Source organism: Rhinolophus ferrumequinum, chromosome 2 (genome assembly GCF_004115265.2).
Source record: "Rhinolophus ferrumequinum isolate MPI-CBG mRhiFer1 chromosome 2, mRhiFer1_v1.p, whole genome shotgun sequence".
NCBI classification, from domain to species: domain Eukaryota; kingdom Metazoa; phylum Chordata; class Mammalia; order Chiroptera; family Rhinolophidae; genus Rhinolophus; species Rhinolophus ferrumequinum.
Window position 1 is genome coordinate 58,951,375 of NC_046285.1, and position 20,699 is coordinate 58,972,073.

Genomic DNA, 20,699 nt, shown 5'->3' on the forward strand with positions numbered 1-20,699 from the left:
CTCTTCTTATAAGGACACTAGTCACGTCCGATAAGGGCCCACCCTAATGACTTCATTTTACTTACTTACCTCTTTAAATATGCCATCCAAAGACAGTCACCTTCTGAGGTCCTGGGGGTTAAGATTTCAGGATATGAAATTTGGGGGTCATTATTCAGCCCATAACACCTGTCATATATATATATATATACATATACATACACATATATATACACATATATATACATATACATACACACACACACACATGTATATACACATATATATACACACACACACATATGTACACATATATATACATATACACACACACACACATATATATACACACACACATATATATAAAACAAATAGTTGTGTGGATATATGTATGTGTCCGTAATATACATATCACCTATATAATATTACATATATGTTCTATACATGTATATTTGTTTTTTAAGTGAAAAATTGGGAATGAATGTCACCTGGGCTCTTCATTTGTTCTCTGAGCAAAACTATTAAAGAAGCCAGAAGGCTCCCCAACTTGGAACAATGGCTGATTCTTCCCAGGTTCAAACACAGGCCACAGGCAACGGTCTCTTCCGTCTACCCCCATTGCTAAGTAAATTTGTCAAATTTGTCAAGTGAATTTATCAAGTTCTGGGCCAGGAGACTATTCAGACAGGTAAGAAAAAAATCCACCTTCGGTTCAAGGCTGTGCAGACAACATCTGACCAATACTTGGTGCTGAAATAATTATGGAATAAAGGGAGAGTGAAACTCTGTGATGAATCCCTGTCTCTTGGTATCCTTCCATTTTCATCTCCCTTTGATCGAAACAATCATAATACACTCTTGCCCAGAAAGAGGAGGTCATGCCCTATATCAGAGACGCTTAGCTCAAAGTCAGTAACCATTACAAAGGAGAGTTGGAAGACATCAGAGACATCTAGACATGGAATGAGACCTTGGATAATTTAGGAAGCGTGCAACCCAGTATACAAGTGGAGGGTTTGGTCTCATTTCCACTTCCAGAAAATATGATGAGACCAAGAAGAGTCAAAAAGACACACTTTATTAGCCACTCTCCACAATCAAACTCTCTGTCTGTCTCCCACCCCCAGCACTTCTTCAGGGCACCGTGTCCCCATGGAATAGTCTATGTGATTCTCATGGTGGGAGAACAAGAGGGTTGTCCATCTTGGCTGGTCCTGGGCACTCGGCAGAGCGTTGCTCTTCCTTGGGGAAAGGCAAGACAACCAGCTGCTCCTTCATAGGCCCCAGGAAGAGAAAGGAGACATCCAGGGTTTCTCCCTGGGGATTCGTGGTTAGATCCAGCTGCACAGGGAAAGCCTCAACAGGGCTTTTTCCCTTGGAATCTTCGGGCTGCTCATCCTCCAATTCAGGGAGGTGTTGGACAGATCCTTTTGGCGCAACTTCGGAGGGTGAGTCAGTGAGGGCTGTGTTTTTCTGCTGTGGCTCTTCCACCGTGAGGATCCTCACAAGTTCCTGGGTAGCAACAGGGGTGGAAGCATGAAATAAGAATACTTTCAATAAAAGACTATTCCCCAGGAAAATCCCTGCCATGACTGGTACCAGGCTAAGCTGTTCTGTGCTTTTATAATTGGAGGTTTCAAAGAGAGACAAGCTACAAGGATGGGCCTCTAGTTAAAGGTTTATAAAGCACTACAGATGAGGGCCAGGGAGTATTAAGACTGGTAGAAACTTTACTGCAAATCTCACAAATTCATAACTGAACAATGGTCCAGAGAGTTTAAATGGTTTATTGAAAGTCCAGTGAGCTGTCTCCCTGCTCCTAGAAGTGGCAATAGCAGCTACATTTTATTGATTATTTCTTCAAGCCCAATACAGCTTCCTGTATCCAGGTCTCCTCACTTATTTCTCACAGGGATATAAAGGAGGTAGGTAATGCACTCCCATTCATAGAAGAGGCAACCACAATTCAAGAGGTAAAAACTTGCCCATGGTCACACAGGTTGCAAGTATCAGAGCAGGACTGGAACCCAGGTGGCCTGTCTCAACCACCCTTTCAGCTATACCAGGCTGCCTTATAGTAAGTGCTCAATAAATACTTCTGGAAAGAGACTGAATATTTTCATGGAAACAACTTCTCCCTATGGTTCAGTGTAAGGGTCTTTGGAAGACTTAATTTAATCTCAGAGGCCTGAGACATCCAAATTACTAGGTCCCTGTTTCTTCAGGGATATTAATTATTCTTCAGGACCACATTGGGACTAAAACAACGAGTGACAGGTCTTTAACCAGCTATTCTGTAGGTGTGATCTCAGGGCAGTCTGAGTAAAGTGGTGATCATGGATCTTAGGAAATTAAAAGGAGAGCGTTGGGTAGGGACAGCTGAAACGTAGATAGAAGACAATGAGATTGACAAATACCTGTGATTCAAAGAAGTTACAAGACACGTCGACAAACTTTTCTAATCCTCTTTTACTCAGAGAACCTTTGCAAATACCAACAGGCTAAAACAAAAGAAAAGAGAAAATACATGTTGTTTAAGTATTACAATTATCAGTGATCATAAATGGAAATCAATGTGCTTTCTGCTTGTGTAGACACACAGCCAAACAGTTTTAATCTAGTACCGTGCAGTAGGCAGGCTCTGAGGCAATTCTCTCTAGATTATTTCTGTAAGTAATCACCTAAACAAGGCTAAATTGCCTCCAATGATGGGAAACTTTGGACTTCTTGAGGAACAAACACTATTAGAAAATTCTTTATACTGAGCAGAAATCTGTGTCTATAGAACGTCTCCCTCTTGGCCTTACCTTTACCCTTAGGTGGATTAGAAAACTTGTTTGTAATTCTCACGCAGCAGTAGCCCTTTATGTACATTCTATCTGAGTGTACTCTTCTCAGATGAAACCACTCTCAGCTCCTTCAACTTCTCTTTATTTAAACATAATTCTGTTTTCTTATTGTAAATGTGATAGTTATTTAGAATATGGACATACAGAAAGAAAACAAAAAGACCTGTAATTGCATGAACGATACCGGTTTCCTGCAATAATTTGATTTCTTTTCTCCTAATCTTTTTTCCAGTGCATATATATTTTTTCTTCTAGAAAAATAGGATCATACTATATATTCTTTTATAAGTCTCTTTTGTCACTTAACAATATAGTTTGAAAATCCTTTTGTGGCACTGAATAGTCTTCTAAAATTTTTATAATGGCTATCTCACATTTCTCTGTGTTATTTAACAAGTTCTCTTTTGTTAAACACTAGATTGAATCTCATCGGTTTTGTTTAAACATTGAAGCTATATATTTTCATATGTTCCTAATTAATTCCTAGAGTAAATTCCTGGAAGAGAAATTTTAGAGTCATAGGGTATGCACATTTTCAAGTGTAAATAAAATTTTATAATAAAAGGTTGCCTCAATTTGTAAAGAATTTTAAGAATACAGTATTCACATAGAATTTACTAAAATATGTCTAAAGAGAATGCCTTAATATTACTCTATCACCCATCTCCAGGCTATGTGAAGAGAATATTAGAAAATCCTCAAAGAGTGAAAAATCCATTAATGTAGGAAGTTTCAGGGGAATGGTGCTTCAGCCTTTCCCTTCTCCTCTTTGTCACCAAATCACATAGGGAAAGGGCTCTAGAGAACCTTCAGGAGAGACTGCAGGTACCTTTACCACATAGAGTCCGGCCACTCTCACTCTGGCTAAAATTTACTGAGCTACCTTAATTCACAGGCTTACATGGTGCTAAAACTAAACTGGGCCACAAAGAGAGTTTGAAGGCATGCTTAACATGTGAACCCTAAAGTGTAGGGACATATGAACTATGGAGATTGAGATCTGCTTCTCAGAGCATTCTAAGAGCAGGATCTTGGAAAAAGCATCCTTCTATGAGAGGGTAAGGAATAAGTCAGCAAAGGAAAGCTCATTTCCACTGTTTGGCGTAGTGAAAATGTGTGAGAGTTCTATGGGACAAGGAAATGTCATAACTAGTACTCTTTTGAAGGTGCCCACCCAAGGGATTTCCAGATATGGGACATTTAATAATAAAAATCTCTGGGGCTGAATCTGAGAAGGGGTGGTTTCAAGGAGTCCTCTAGAGAACACATCATCCTACTAGGAAAAGACCTCTGGATGAACTCACTCCTGTACCACCTAAGACAACCAACACTGGAGCCTGTCTCATAGAGAGCCAGTGTAGACCTAGAGAAAACTACAACTGCAAGTTCAGTTATGTAAAAAGACTTTGTACTCTTTCCTCTAGTTTCCTTCTTGGAACTTGAAAGATCCAGAATTCAGCAAACGGTTGCTAGACGGAGAGAAAGAATGAAAGAACAGACCTCTCACATTAGGTCTTAAGCTCTAGGCCAGGCTTGGGAAAAACCATTGTATGGAATATGAGCTAGAAGTTTTGATTAAGAATTGACTGAACAGATTTTTTTCATACCTGTAAGTGAACCTTAATTACCTAAGTGAAATTATTTCTCTTACGAAAAATAATGAGAAAGATCTGCCCAAGATGTACTTGGCAAGGGAAAAGAGAGTTCCACAGAATAGGGTGAAGATGTTTTCCCAATTATTCCTTGAGAAAATTGAGACTATTCAATTGACTGGTTATGAAAGGCTTTTGAGAGATACTCTTTATATTCAAAGATATATATAGGTTGAAAGTAAAAAGATGGGAAAAATTTACAATGTAAACAGCAACCAAAGACAAATGTTAGACAAATTTGTTAGACAAAATTTGTCAGATAAAATGTTAGACAAATGTTAAACAAATATTAGACAAACTTGACTTTAAGACAAAAATTGTTACTAGAGATAAGAAAAAGCATTTCATAATGACAAAAGTGTAAATTTGTTAGGTAAACAAAACTGTTTTATACATATATATATATATATATATATATATATATATATATATATATACACATATGTATGCAAAGACTGACAGAAGGGAGACGTAGACAATTCAACAATAATAGTTGGAAATCTCACTTCAATAATGGATATAACAATGACACAGAACATTAACAAAGAAATAGAAGTCTTGAACAACACTATAAACCATCTAAACCTGACAATTACTGAATGCTTCACCGAACAGCATTCTTCTAAAGTGTACATGAAAATTTCTCCATTATACACCTTATGTTAAACCATAAAACAAGCTTCAGTAAATTTAAGAACTGAGGTAATTTAAAGTACATTCTCCAACCACAATAAAATTATTTTAGAAATGAGTAACAGAAGAAAATTAGGGAATTTCACATATTAGGGACTATGTGGAAATTAAATAACATACTCCTAAACAACCAATTGGTCAAAAAAGATATCACGAAGGAGACATCATCAAAATGGTGGCATGAGGTGAGCCTCTGTAAAGCTCCCCTGGAATTTACAACTAATCGAACAACAATAACTCCACAAAGAACTCCCTGCACAGCAGACAGGCAAGACGAAGAGGCCCACTACTGAATTCACCTAAAGGTGGGAGAATTGCACTAGTGGTGGGGGAGGGAAGGGAGAAGTGTGGAGACGGAGCAGCATGGGCGCAGGATGCAGACCTAGCACAGTTTTCCGAACTCGCTGCATCCCAGAACTGCCGCAGCTGTGGGAGAGGGAAGAACTCAGATTTCTAGGGCTCTGCTTATGGCCCATAGGGCTGAGGGGACAGCATATAACACAGCTGAACCCAATGCTCACCGGAGAGACCTCTGAGAAAACACTGAGGGAAGAAGGCTGAAAACGGTGGTTTAAGCCCTCACTGCTAAGCAGAGACTGGAAGCCTTAGGCACTGAGACTAGCCACCCCCTGCCTACCCTGAGAACCTGGAATACTGCAGAGAAAACATAGCACTACCGTGTGAGAGAGAAATAAAAGGCTGCAGTCGGAGAGAAAATAAAACATTCTACCAACAAGTACTGGAAAACAAAAGAAAGACCTCTTCGTATCAACCTGTTGCAGAAGCCACTCCTGTAGATGTCTAGGAAGAGAAATAATAAATCAGTCATTGCCATGAATAACCAAGGCAACAAGACAGCTCAGAAAGAAAATGAAAAGTCTCCAGAAAAGGAACTTAAAGATATGGAAATATGTGACTTAAATGACAGAGAATTCAAGATTGCAATTCTGAAAAAACTCAATGTGATGCAAGAAAACACAGAAAGGCAGTTTAATGAACTCAGAAACACAATCAAAGAACAACATGAGCATTTTACGAAAGAGATTGAAATTTTAAAAAAGAACCAAATAGAATTTCTGGAGATTAAGAACTCAATAGAAGAAATTAAGAATGAAATAACCAGCTTAGGTAGTAGAGCTGTCCAGATGGAGGAAAGAATCAGTGACATCGAAGATAGAAACCTGGAAATTACACAGATGGAAGAACAAAGAGACTTGAGACTTAAAAGAAATGAAAGAACTCTACAAGAACTTTCTGACTCCATCAGAAAGAGCAATATAAGAATAAGGGGCATACCAGAAGGAGAAGAAAGAGAGAAGGGAACAGAGAATATATTCAAACAAATTGTTGATGAGAACTTCCCAAACTTGTGGACAGAACTGGATCCTCGAATCCAAGAAGCAAATAGAACACCTAATTACCTCAATCCCAACAGGCCTTCTCCAAGGCACATTGTATTGAAGCTGTCTCAAATCAACGACAAAGAAAGAATCCTCAAGGCAGCCAGGGAAAAGAAGACGGTAACCTACAAAGGAAAGCCCATTAGGTTATCATCAGATTTTTCAGCAGAAACTCTACAAGCCAGGAGGGAGTGGAACCAAATATTCAAACTATTGAAAGAGGGAAATTATGAGCCAAGAATAATATATCCAGCAAAGATATCCTTTAGATATGAAGGAGGAATAAAGACCTTTCCAGACATACAGAAGCTGAGGAAATTTTCTAATACACGATCTGCACTACAAGAAATACTAAAGGAGCCTATTCGACCACCATCAACAGGGACAATTTGTGGCAACCAAAACATAAAAAGGGGGAGAGTAAAGGCCTGAACTAGAATATGGGAATGGAGAAAGTAAGCGTGCTGAAGAAAATGGAATACTCTAAATATCAAACTTTCTTTTACATAACCTTAAGGGTAACCACTCAAAAAAAATCCAGAACTGAAATATATACTGTAATAAAAGAAGAAACAGAGGGAAACATCATAGAATACCACCACACAGAAATAATGGAAAACAACAAAAAGGCAAAGAAACAATGGAGACACTGTCTTACCAGAAAACTAAAGATAGAATTACAGGAAATCCTCACATATCAATAATCACCCTAAATGTAAATGGACTGAACTCACCAATAAAAAGGCACAGAATAGCAGATTGGATCAAAAAACTAAACCTAACCATAAGCTGTCTCCAAGAGACACATCTCAGCTACGAGGACAAGCATAGACTCAAAGTGAAAGGGTGGAAACTGACACTCCAAGCAAATGGTACCCAGAGAAATTCAGGTGTAGCCATCATGATATCAGATGAAACAGACTTCAGGGTGTAAAAGATAACAAGAGACAAAGATGGACATTCCATAATGGTAAAGGGGACTATTCAACAAGAAGACATAACAGTCATCAATATTTATGCCCCCAATCAGGGAGCACCGAAATATACCAAGCAACTACTAACAGAACTAAAGGGAGAAATTGACCAAAACACAATTATACTAGGCGACCTAAATACATCATTGACAGCTATGGATAGATCATCCAAACAGAAAATAAATAACGAAATAGCAGTGCTAAATGACACATTAGATGAAATGGACATAATTGACATATATAGAGCACTTCATCCTAAAACATCAGACTATACATTCTTTTCTAGTGTACATGGAACATTCTCAAGGATAGGCCATATATTTGGACATAAAATCAGCCTTAGCAAATTTAAGAAGATTGAAATCATACCAAGCATATTCTCTGATCACAAGGCTTTGAAATTGGATACCAACTGCAAAAAGAAAGCAGGAAAAACACCAATACATGGAGATTAAACAACATACTTTTAAAGAACAACTGGGTCAAAGAAGAAATTAGAGGACAGATCAAAAGATACATAGAAACAAATGACAATGAAAATACATCCTACCAACATTTTTGGGATGCAGCGAAAGCAGTTTTAAGAGGGAAATTTTATCATTACAGGCCTATCTCAAGAAACAAGAAAAATCCCAAATAAATAACCTCATGTTACACCTTAAAGAACTAGAAAAAGAATAACAAGTGAAACCCAAGATCAGCAGAAGAAAGAAAATAACAAAATTCAGAGCAGAACTAAATGAAATAGAGAACAAAAAGACAATAGAAAAAATTAATGTGACAAAGAGCTGGTTCTTTGAAAAGATTAACAAAATTGACAAACCCTTGGCTAGACTCACTAAGATAAAAAGAGAGCAGACATTAATTAACAAAATCAGAAATGAAAAAGGGGAAGTTATCACAAACACCACAGAAATACAAAGGATAGTCCAAGAATACGATGAAGGACTATATGCCACCAAATTCAATAACCTAGAAGAAATGGGCAAGTTCTTAGAAACATATAGCCTTCCAAGGCTGAACCATGAAGAACTGGAAAATCTAAATAGACTGATCACAAGTAAGGAAATTGAATCAGTCATCGGAAACCTTCCCGAAGCAAAAGTCCGGGACCAGATGGCTTCACTAGTGAATTCTACCAAACCTTCAAAGAGGATCTAATACCAATTCTGCTCAAACTCTTCCAAAAAATTGAAGAAGAGACAGTACTCCCCAACTCATTTCATGAGGCCAACATTACCCTGATACCAAAACCTGGTAAGGACAACACAAAAAAAGAAAACTGCAGACCAATATCTCTGATGAATACAGATGCAAAAATCCTAAACAAAATTCTAGCAAATCGAATACAACAATGCACTATGGGAGGGAGGTGAAGGTAAGGGGGATCAAATATATGGTGATAGAAGGAGAACTGACTCTGGGTAATGAACACACAATGGGATTTATAGATGATGTAATACAGAATTGTACACCTGAAATCTATGTAATTTTACGAACAATTGTCACCCAATAAATTTAAAAAAAAAAGATATCGCAAGGAAAATTGGAAAATAATTTGAGATGAATGGAAACAGAAACACAATATGTCCAACTTGTGAGATGCAGCTAAAGCATTGCTTAGAGGGTAATTTGTAGATGTACATGTTATGTTAAAAAAAAAAATTACAAATCAATAACCTAAACTTCATCTTAGAAAAGTAGAAAGAAAAGAGCAAACTAAGTCCAAAACAAGTACAAGGAAGGCAGAAATAAAGAGTAGAGAGGAAATAAATAAACTAGACATAAAAAAAGACAATGATGAAAATAGTTGATTCCTTGAGAAATCAATAAAATTGATAAAGCTTTAGCTAGGCTGACCAAGAAAAACATGACTCAAATACCTAAAATTGGAATTAAAGAGGGACCATCACTTTCAATCTTTCAGAAATAAAAAGGGAATACTATGATCAACTGTATGACAGCAAATTAGATAACTTCGATGAAATGGATGAAGTCCTAGGAAGACACACATTACCAAAACTTATTCAAGAAGAAACAGAAAATATGAATAGATCTATAACAAGAGATTGAATTGTTAATCAAAAAAACTTCCCACAAAGAAAAACCCAGGCCCAGATGACTTTATTGGTGAAGTCTACCAAATATTTAAAAAAGATAAACACCAACTCCCTCACAAACTCTTCCAAAATAAAGTAGAAGAGAAGGGGAAATTTTCCAAATCATTCTATGAAGCCAATATTACATTCATATGATAATCAGGCAGAGACAATACAAGAAAACTATGGATCAATATCTCTTTGAATATAAATGAAAGATCTTGTAAAAATACTGGCAAACAGAATTCAGCAACATATAGAAAGTATTATACACCATGACCAACTGGGATTTATCTCCAAAGTGCAAGGTTATTTTAACATACAAAATCAATCATTGTTATATATAATACTAATAGATTAAAGGAGAAAAAAATCACATGATTATCTTATTAACACAGAAAAAGCATTTGACTAAATCCAACACTGCTGCTTGATAAAAACATTCAACAAACTAACAATAGAAGGCAACTTTCTCAACTTGATAAATGACATCTATGAAAACCAAGAGTTAGCAGCATAGTAACTTATGAAATACTGAATGCTTTCCCCCTAAAATCAGGAATAAGATAAAGATGTCTGCTCTCCACCACTCTGTTCAAAATTGTCCTAGAAGTTCTAGCCAAGGAAATTCGGCAAGAAAAAAATAAATTAAAGGCATGCTGACGGGAAAGTATCTCTATTTGCAGATGGCATGATCTTGTACAAAGAAAATCTTAAGGAATCTACTGGAAAACTATTAGAAATAATAAGTGATTTCAGAAGTTTTCAGGATACCTGGTTAATATGAAAAAATGAATTGTATTCTATATACTTGCAATGAACAATCAAAAATAAAATTAAGAGGGCAAATACAATATATTAGCATCAAAGAGAATAAAATATTTAGGTATATAAATAAGTGAAAGTCTTGTACACTGAAAACTACAAAACATTGTTGAAGAAATTAAATAAGTTCTAAACAAAATGAAAAGACATCCCATATTCATGGATTGGAAGACTGAATATTGTTAAGATAACAATTCCTATAGCAAATCAATGCAATCCCTATCAAATTTCCAACTGCCTTTTTAAAATAGAATCTGACAAGCTGATTCTAAAATTATTAAGAAAATGCAGAATACCCAAAACCACACTAAATAAGAACAAAATAGGAAGACTCACACTTCCCAATTTCAAAATTTACTAAAAAGTTACAGTATTCAAGATACTGTGGTACTGGTTGAAGGAATGATAGATCAATGGAATAAAATTGAGAGTACAGAAATAAACCCTACACTTATGGTCAACTGATCTTCAAGAAGTATGCCAAGACAATTAAATGGGGAAAGAATCGTCTTTTCAACAAATAGTGCTGGGACACCTGGATATCCACATGCAAAAGAAAGAAGTTGAACCTCCTACCTCTCACATCACGTACAAAAATTAACTCAAAATGAGTCATTGATCTAAACATAAGAGCTAAAACTATAAACTGTTAGAGGAAGCATGTGTAAATCTTAGTGATCTTGAATTAAGCAATGGTTTTTTAGATATTACACCAAAAGCACACTCAACAAAAGAAAAATACAAATAAAACTTCAGCAAAATTAAAAACTTTGTACTTCAAAAAACTTCATCAAGAACTGATTCTGGGTGGTGAACACACAATGGGATTTATAGATGACATAATACAGAATTGTACACCTGAAATCTATGTAATTTTACTAAAAATTGTCACCCCAATAAATTTTAAAAAAAAAAGAATATGAGTAGAAAGCACAGAGAATAGAGGAAAATCATGTATCTGATAAGAAGATTGTATTCAAAATATGTAAAGAATATTTACAATTCAACAATAAAGACATAAATCATCCAATTTTAAAATGGGCAAAGAATTTTACTAGACATTTCTCCAAAGAATATATTCAAATGGCCAATAAGCACATTAAAAGATGCTCAACATCATTAGCCATGAGGAAAGTTCAAATAATAAGCAAAATTAGATACCACTTCAGACCCAGTATGATGGCTATAATAAAAAATACAATAATAATATTGGCAAATATGTGGAAAATTGAAACCCTCATATATTTTTGATGGGATTGTAAAACTGGTACAGTCACTTTGGAAAAGAGTTTAGCAGTTAGTCAAAAGGTTAAACAGAGTTCTCATATGACCCAGCAATCCCACGCCAAGGCATATATACCCAAGAGAAATGAAAATATATGTGCACATAAAAATTTGTACATAAATGTTCATAGCAGCATTATTCATAATAGCTCAAATGAGGAAGTAACCCAAATATCCATCAACTGATGAATAAATAATTCATTGCATGGTATAGCCATGCAATGAAATATTATTTGGCCATTAAAAGAAATGAAGCACTGACACATGCTACAACATGGATAAATCTTGAAAAGATTATGCTAAGTGAAAAACAGACTCAAAAGTTCACATACAGTATGATTGCATTATATGAAATGTTCAGGAAAAGGCAAAGTCATGGAGATGGCAAGTAGATTAGCAGTTTCCAGTGGCTTGGGTGAGGGGACAAGGTGAATGACTACTAATGAGTATGGGGTTTCTTTTGGGCTGATGACAATATTCTAAAATTAGATACTGGTGGTGGTGGCACAACTCTACATATATACTAAAAAAGCCACTGAACTGTATACTTTAAAAGGGTGAATTTTATGGTGTGTGAAATATATCTTAATAAAGCTATTATTATAAATAAGTAAATAAGGCAGACAAGGCATTTGATGTATTTTGCCCAATCATGTTACAACACATTGTGCCAACGGGCATTCCCACCAGGTGTGTTTCAGGTGGTATCAAGGCATCTTCCCCACCTTGGATGCCGTCTTTGAAAGATATCCTATTTGACTTTGTCCTTCTTAAAGAGTGGTCCAAGGAATGCAATACTATGTTGTATTCCAAATGTAACTGGATTTGTTCAGATAAAAGTAGGACCATCACCAACCACTGAGAAGATTTGTCTATATTTTATAGTCTCCTATGATCCTTTTCTGCAAAGACATAACATCGCTGATGAAAATTGCACTTGCAATCAAATATAATTGCACCTGGATCAGCACAATCTCTAAATAGTCAGTTGCTCCTTGAGGGGAAGAAAAGTGTCTCGTGCATTACACCTCATACACAATTTGTGCTCAACAATACATATAGGTGATCTGTAAACACAAATCTTAAATTATGAAGACATTCAGGGATACTCACCGGAGAGTCAGGGAGCTGAAGTATGCAAGCAGTCCCTGGGGATTTGGTACATGGTAACTCTCTGATTAGATATTCCACAAAATAAGAAGGGCCAAACACCCACTGGTATGAGACAAGAGTTAAGAAACAAAAATCAGACTTCTCCATGTGGAGAAATGACTGGGGTTTGGTAGCATTATATTTACAGGAACCAGACATACCCAGACACAGTGTTAATACAGGTTTCCTATTGTCCCTTCCTGTAAGTTTCACCATGATCAAACCATGTATTATGATTTTGCTATTTAGAAAACACAATCAGCATACAACAATTTGAATGGGCTCTAAAAACTATCCCTTGGGTGAGCTTATTTTTCCTCCTGTAGATTTGTTTTTAGATTAGTTTTTCTTTATGTGACGGATATCAACATAATTTAAATACAAATGAGCCTCCATTTCCTCTAACCCATAAAGCTCAACATCCACTCCAGGCCTTAACATGGAGCGGAAATCGACTTGCTAAATGGTCCGTGGTCAATCAGATATGAGAATGTAGCAGTAAATAGTGAACGTTGGTAGAATAACCCAAGGAGACTATGAGTCCATTTCTATTATTACCTTAAGGGCAATGAGGTAAAAATAAATCCCACAAGTCTTGTGGAAATCTCATAGAATCACTCAGAAATCTAAACATAACTGAATATGCATCAATCTGCTAAAGTAAGGAGTGTAGAAAGTCTCTTGGGTTCTAATCAAAAGAAGTGCCTTAATACTCTCCTCTCAGTTTAGGAATCCATAGTAAGTCCTGAGACACACTGTTGGTGGAAGTGGGCATTTCAGCCTTACCTGGCTAGAAGCCCTGGTGACTTTGAAGAGAGAATACTGCTTCAAGGTGCTCTCCTTGTTGTATTTTGCAAGAGACTCAGTGGCAGCTTCCAGAACTTTGGGATCTGACAAGTCAGTGGGGCTGGGGCTGGGGCAGTCAGGGCACCTACTGCGAATCTTTCTTCGAGAAACTGTTGGTGTCAAAGACAGCAGTTTCAAATAAAACTTCCCAATTATTTTGAATCCTATAAATCATATGACCACAACAGAAGCAGAAACTGAAAAAGAAGATAATAGTCTGCAAGGATGGAGTGGAGAAGGTATTACAGGAACGAAACTTAGCTGTCAGCAGTGTTTTCTTCAATGAACGTATATTACTTTCATAATTTATGAAAAATCAAAGCAAGATGTTTTTTTATCTGACCCAAATTTATTTACCCCAGCAATTTTCGTCAAGAACACATAACATGTATTGACATAAAAACTTTTTTCCCAATTAGTAGATCTATATCTTCCATCATCAATGCCTCTGTAAAGCAGCTGAGTGTCTTGAAAGGTTGGGATTTTATTATTGTCTTGTCTTATTCACCTTTCAGTTCCCAACCCCTGAGATAATGTGTAATACACGGTGAGTGCTTAGTAAATGATGATTTAATGAATGAATGGGTGAATGACATATGGGAGGTGAAAGCACACTCTCTCTGGTTAGAAATGTGAGCCAGAAAACAAACATTGGTCAAATCACTGTGTAACTGGATAGAATAATCACTCTAAAGGTACAGCCAGAATTTCGGACTGGGAGTCCCAAAACTAGTGTGAAATTCAGGCTAGAGGACTTGTCAGCAAGTTGATTTTGCAGAGCAAACACATTGTTTTGATTCGTCGTGTGTCTATTTGGGTGTTTGGGAATGTATTATGGTGGAGTTACATCCACAGCTTGTTGCTCCGGGCCCCATCCCCAGGTATTGCTTCCTGACCTCCCATACCTCCAGTACCTTTGGCTTCCATTTGAGTCCTGATCTCTTTTACTAGTTGTTGTTCTCTAATTTATTTAAATAAGTCTTACAACCAGGACGCTCAAAATGTATCTAATAAAATATTTGCTCTGCTGTCTTGTCCCTCAAAGAAACCAACAGTATTGTTATGACCTGGAGCATGTTATAAATGCAGACTCACAGGCCCTGTCCCAGACCTATGGAATCAGAATCTGCACTTGAACAAGACCCACCAGGGGAGTCACATGCACGTGGTGCTTTGGCAAGTAGCCATCCTATTTCCCATGGCTTGGATGCTTGCAAAGAACCCACAACGAATGCACGTGCATTCATTTAAATTGTCACTAGTTTCAGCTTCATTTTTAGTCCATTTACTCAACTTATTCAACCGCATTATGGACTCCTACACTTGATAGGAACTGGGGGAGGGTTGTAGGAGGAAGGAAGAAGGGATGAAATATTCTATATGAAATAAGATACAAGACTTCACATCAAGACCGTGCATGGTCTGGGCTCCATGAGTGGGTAGATCACTGTTCTATAGGAATGAAAACAGGTCCGCTTGTTCCTTTCCTGAATAGAAAACATTGTGGAGGAAGCAGCATTGGTGGCGGTCCTTAAAGAACGGATATGAGTTCTAAGGGCAGAGGGTATCAGGGGAGGCCATCCTCAGGGGGGAGAAAGGCACAAGGAAAATGCAGAGATTGGAAAGTGCAATGTGTGTTCAGAAAGTAGTGAGGCATCCAGTTAAATGAAGTGCGGAGCTGCTGTAGTCAGGGAAGTAATGGCAGAGATAGCTAGAAAGGGAGCCTGGGGACCCGTATAGAGATGATGCCATTTATGTCAGACTAAAACTTTAGGATTTAATGCAGTACTCCATAATTAACTATTATAGGTGATTTAGGAAGATTAATTGTGGGAAGAAGAACAGTGCAAGTTGAATTTCACAGGGCAGGAAAGTATTGGATAGTATTAAGAACCTGTTCTTGGTATGAATAGGAAGTAAGGATGGGAGAACTCTATGCACTCTGGGCGTCACACTGATTAATGCTCTTTTCCATCTTTTATTCAAACGAACAAAATCAGAGTACTCTCTTACCTGGGCGAAGAGTACAATTGTAAGCAGGTGAATAGAGGATTCTTCTTGGCTTATTAACGTAAATTATTGCTTTACATTGACCATAAACCTGAAACCAACAAACACATTTTATTACGTGGTGGAACAACCTCTGACTTTTTAAACTACCTCCCAAATAAAATCGGACATTTATTTTTAAATAATGAAAAATTTAAGGTCAATTTCAGTGTCTTTCAGTGTGAGAAACTGCCAGCTGATCATCAAACAGTTCAACCTTCTCCTGGGACACAGGTAGACTCCATTTCCCAGCCTCCTTCCCAACCAGGTGTGACTGTGTGCAACTGAGCTCTAACCACACGGAGGTGAGCAGAAGTGACTAAGCACTTTCAGTCCTGGCCTCTGAAGATCTCCCACGTACAGTCTATGCTCCGTATTCTGTCTTTCTATAGCTTGATGCAGATGCGTATGGCAACCATAGAAGCTACGAGCTGACGGTGGCAGAGTATAGAGGCACGTTGTGGAAGGAACCGGGTCTCCAAGTCGCTTCTGGAGGAAACCCCCTCTTGGTCAGTAATTTCCATTTTGAACTTGACATGAGTGAGAAATAAACTTCCATCATGTTGGAACCAGTATTCACTTTTTAGGGTATGTGTTAGAGCAGCTAATGTCACTTCAACAACTATAATTCACAACAGGGTAAATAGACTATTTGTTCTCTAAAATCAAATAGGTACAGTTTGACAAATTTGGTTAAATGATTAGAAAAGATATCTTGATAAAATAATTCACTTCTAAACACAATCCTGTACTCATAATAAAGTTTCACAACAATTTAATGGAAATCACAGGATAATTGAGAATCCAATGAAAACTGACTATATTATTTTCAAGTCACTTCAATGATCATCTTTAAAAGGATCAATTCTGAGCCCCTTTGGGTTCTATGATTCCGGGAAATCCTTCCAGGGCACCTCTGAGAGTTCCCGTACTGTAAGCCCTCCTCTCCCCAGCCTCAAACTTCATGTTGATGTTCATTTGAAAAAAAATAAAGCAAAATAAAAAAGCTCTCCCTTTATTGCTTCTATAATCTTCATTAAACACACATCCAGAGTGCTATACCTCTGCTCGTTTTCTCACAATTTAAACACAGACTCGGAATCTGCAGAAAGGTCTTGGAAGTAGGAAGTAGGAAACAATTTGGCAGCAACATTTCAATTCTGGGGTCGTAACTCCAATGGGACTCTCAGAAACTCCTCTGATTAAACTCCCTTTTGTCTAATAGAATTGGAATACCCACCATGGGCACCATGCCCAAGAGATTATAAAGAAGGACATTTAAAAGATGGCACACATTGAACAGTCTTCATCCTGCAGACAGAGGAAACCTCGTTTCTGTGCTAGAGTTCCTGGACACAGGCACTTACCGATTGGTGAAGTATCCTCTCCCCACAGTCCCTCCACGCCTTCTTGCTGAGCACATGGCAGTCAGTCTCTAACACGTCTAGTGTGAGATAGTACACAGATCCAAGAGCATCCTGTGGGAAGGGGTAGAGAAAAGAAATACACCACATCCCACCTGAAGCAGAAACATCTAAGGACTGGCAGAAAAAGTCTCTGGTTTACAGCAGAGCTAAAGTCTATAATGTTTTTGACAATTTCTTATAAATGGTGGGACACTGGACAAGTGTCAGAGTAGGATACTCTTAGCACTTCTTCCCAGTAGCAATAAGGGCATGTAGCATACTCCAGCAGAGAGGAGCAGAGCGTGCTCAGCAGATGTCCTATTTGGAGATCACCTGCCTCTGGGTTCCCACTCCCTGGCTGTCGGCCCCAAACTTATGCAAACATCTGCCTCAGATAAGGAACTGTCACTTGCCTGTCTGTGCTCTTGGACATTGTTCACTCGGTTGAGGCTCAGCACATAGCCATCCTTTCTGTCACTATTGATGTCCTGCAGGGCGAAGCCAGCCACTGCCAGCACGTCCGAGTTGTTGCAGCCATGGGAGAGAAGAAGAGGGGAGGGCATGAGGACCTGCTCGGGCAGAGATGCCACCATGCAGGATGTGGCCAGCATGCAGACTGCCAGGGGTAGGAGCAGACCCATTCTGGAGAGAGCGAGAGTCAGGAGGGGTCAGTATGTGGAGCGACAGAGATGGGCTGCTTTATAGGGCTCTGTAAGGCCAACTTGAGCAGTTTTGTAATCACAATCTGAACTGGTGACCAGGATTTGAAATACAATGCCCCGTTTTATCTCCTTGAATTCTAAATGTGGATTTCCCGGAATCAGTACTTTGGATGGAATTTGCCAATGTTTCTAACCTTAGACCCCTGAGTAATCTCATATTCATGTGTTCATGTAAGCAAATTGAAGTTTCCTAACCTTTTCCTGAGTAATCATAATAAATCCTGGGTCAAGGCTCCTAGAACGTCATGACTGGATTCCGATTTGTGCCCAGGCTCCACCTGAATCAGAATATGTGGATTTTCAAGTTTTCCCATCTCCCCTAGCACCTTCCCTTCAGCCAATATCCTCAACCACACTCATGGCTACCCCAGGTTTGGAGCCTGGGGTCAGAGAGCCAAAGGTGCTCAGTGAATTCAGACTTCCGGCCTGACCTCCGTGTTCACCAAGCTTCTTAGATCAGGAAAATGGGTCTAACCTCACATCACCTACGTGAAACACCAGTGAGATTCCCAAAGCACTTTGGGATCTGCATAGAAAGTGACCTATGTAGTCTCATTTAGGTTTTATTTTAGAAACAAAGGCTTCATTTAAGAAAAAAATGTAAATGGTATATCAATAGTTCTCACATCATACTCCAAATCTATACTTCCTTCTCTGGAGTTGTGTGGAAGCAAACTTATAAGGCGGCTAAAATCTAATACTGTTGCTGAGAGATAGGTAATGATGGGAGGCGGGCTAGAATACCAGCAATACACTGGTTGGGACACTTGCTTTTCTCTTTCAGCTTTTACTTGGGGTTCAGAAAGTTTCTACTGATTGGACCTCTACAAAACACAAATATCTTTGAGCACAGACACACACGCACCGCAGAGGTAGTTTGTCATAAGAGAAAAGAGCCAAGACTGGAGGGAATCTTCTAGATTAGGCTATCACAGAAGTTATTCCCCAGAACCTTAGTCCATGAGATGTGTTGCCCACCCCACTCTCCCCCCAGCCCCACCCCCACCGCCCCCCCTTGCCCTCAATGTTCTGTGCTCAAATAAGTTTCGGAACTGCTGTATCCACATATGTACAGTCTTACAGAGTCTCCACACGATAAGCAATGTGATAGGCACTTCAAACCTTCGAAGTGAGCAAACTTATTTGTACCACCATTTCCTACACTTATTTGACTAGAAAAGACATTTTTGTAATGTTTATTATTAACCTACAAAATACAGTTTTGGCATTGCTACACTAGTAGATAAGGATAGTTATCTTTGAGGTTGTCTTTTTATAAGAAACTGGTCAGAGGTATGAAGATTTTGACTGGAAGCGAAGATATTCCAAACAGATTGAAAGAAATGTCCCTCCGCCCTGAACCCAAACTGAGGAAATGGTGAGCCATGGTTGGTCACAAGGCATTTAACATTATCTATGTTTATTTAACATTACCTACGTTTATTTAAATTTTTGATTTCACACTAAATTTAAATATAATGATTTGTGTTGCTAGTTAGAATTACTGTAATTAGCTATTATGATACTATTCAAATTTTTTATTAAAAAGTTAAGTAGAAAGTAGTCTTTCTCATTTGATAAACAAGCTGTTAGAGAGCTAAGTCATGACATTGTAAGTCACTGGCTGTCGTGTATAGACTCCTGAAAAGTACTCTTAATGGGAATTTAGTGAATGTAACCAGCACATTTCGCAGGTGAGAAAACTGAAATTTAGGAAGGTGGAGTGCCTAAACAAAAAGCATAAATGAATTAGTGGCAGAACCAGTACAGAAACCTTCTAGTTTAGAATTCTTTTCATCAGACCAAATATTATTATAATAGCCTAATTGCAACTCTTTTAATTACCAACTGAATGAACTTGGAAAGTTTGTTAACCACTATGATAAGACTCAGTAGCCAGAGCTGTAAAATGGGCTAATCATTGCACCTGCCTCATAGGAGATTATGTACCTGTCTGGCTAGACCCATGTTGGCACACAGTGGTAGCTATTGTTAAAAATATAATCATGGGAATTAGCTGAAATTCCACAAGCACTCATTGAGCATGTTCACCATGCCAGGACCTCTGTTAGGCTCTCTGAAATCAAGGTTTAATCAAACTTATTAGCATAATAAGATACAGCCCCTAGCTAATTTCTGCAAGCAAATAAACAGTTTTCAAGGCTTGATTTACAAACCCAAATCTAATGATTCCAGCTCCTTAGAGATGGGAGTTAGGCATTGCTTTCCAGTAGGAGCAACACTAGGAAAATGTCTCTGAGAACCAGAAATGAGTATGGAAACTAGATGTTTAAATTCTGGGGTATAACAAAGATTTGCAGCCAGTGAGTGAACAAACATTCACAGGGCTAGAGTGATGATGGGAATAAAATTGGGAAGAACTCAGGATGGAGGAATGGAGAGGGGTCACAAAATGAGGAGACAGTCTGAGGCCTGAGAAAATGTATCAGATGTGCATCAGTGAAAGCTATTATTGCAACTATGCAAAAATGACAGGTGGGACCCAAACAATCAGATTAAAAGGGGATTAAACAGTGATGGAAGAGTAAAACGTCAGTCTTACCTGTGTGACCAAAGGCAAGTGGCGTAAGCTTTCTTTCTTTCTTTCTTTCTTTCTTTTCTTTCTTCTTTCTTTCTTTCTTTCTTTCTTCTTTCTTTCTTTCTTTCTTTCTTTCTTTCTTTCTTTCTTTCTTTCTTTCTTTCTTTCTTTCTTTCTTTCTTTCTTTCTTTCTTTCTTTCTTTCTTTCTTTCTTTCTTTCTTTCTTTCTT

General features: G+C 37.9%; 1 protein-coding gene across 1 annotated transcript; it reads right to left on the reverse strand.

Moving 5' to 3' along the window:
• Positions 1 to 1,036: 1,036 nt before the first annotated feature.
• On the reverse strand, positions 1,037 to 17,947 carry FETUB (fetuin B). Its single transcript, XM_033090580.1, has 7 exons — positions 17,622 to 17,947; positions 17,170 to 17,280; positions 15,767 to 15,854; positions 13,694 to 13,863; positions 12,869 to 12,970; positions 2,397 to 2,480; positions 1,037 to 1,491 (listed from the first exon to the last, which is right to left on the reverse strand). Exons 1-7 carry the CDS (start codon positions 17,847 to 17,849, stop codon positions 1,153 to 1,155), a joined length of 1,122 nt encoding a protein of 373 aa, XP_032946471.1. The 5' UTR covers positions 17,850 to 17,947; the 3' UTR covers positions 1,037 to 1,152.
• Positions 17,948 to 20,699: the final 2,752 nt, after the last annotated feature.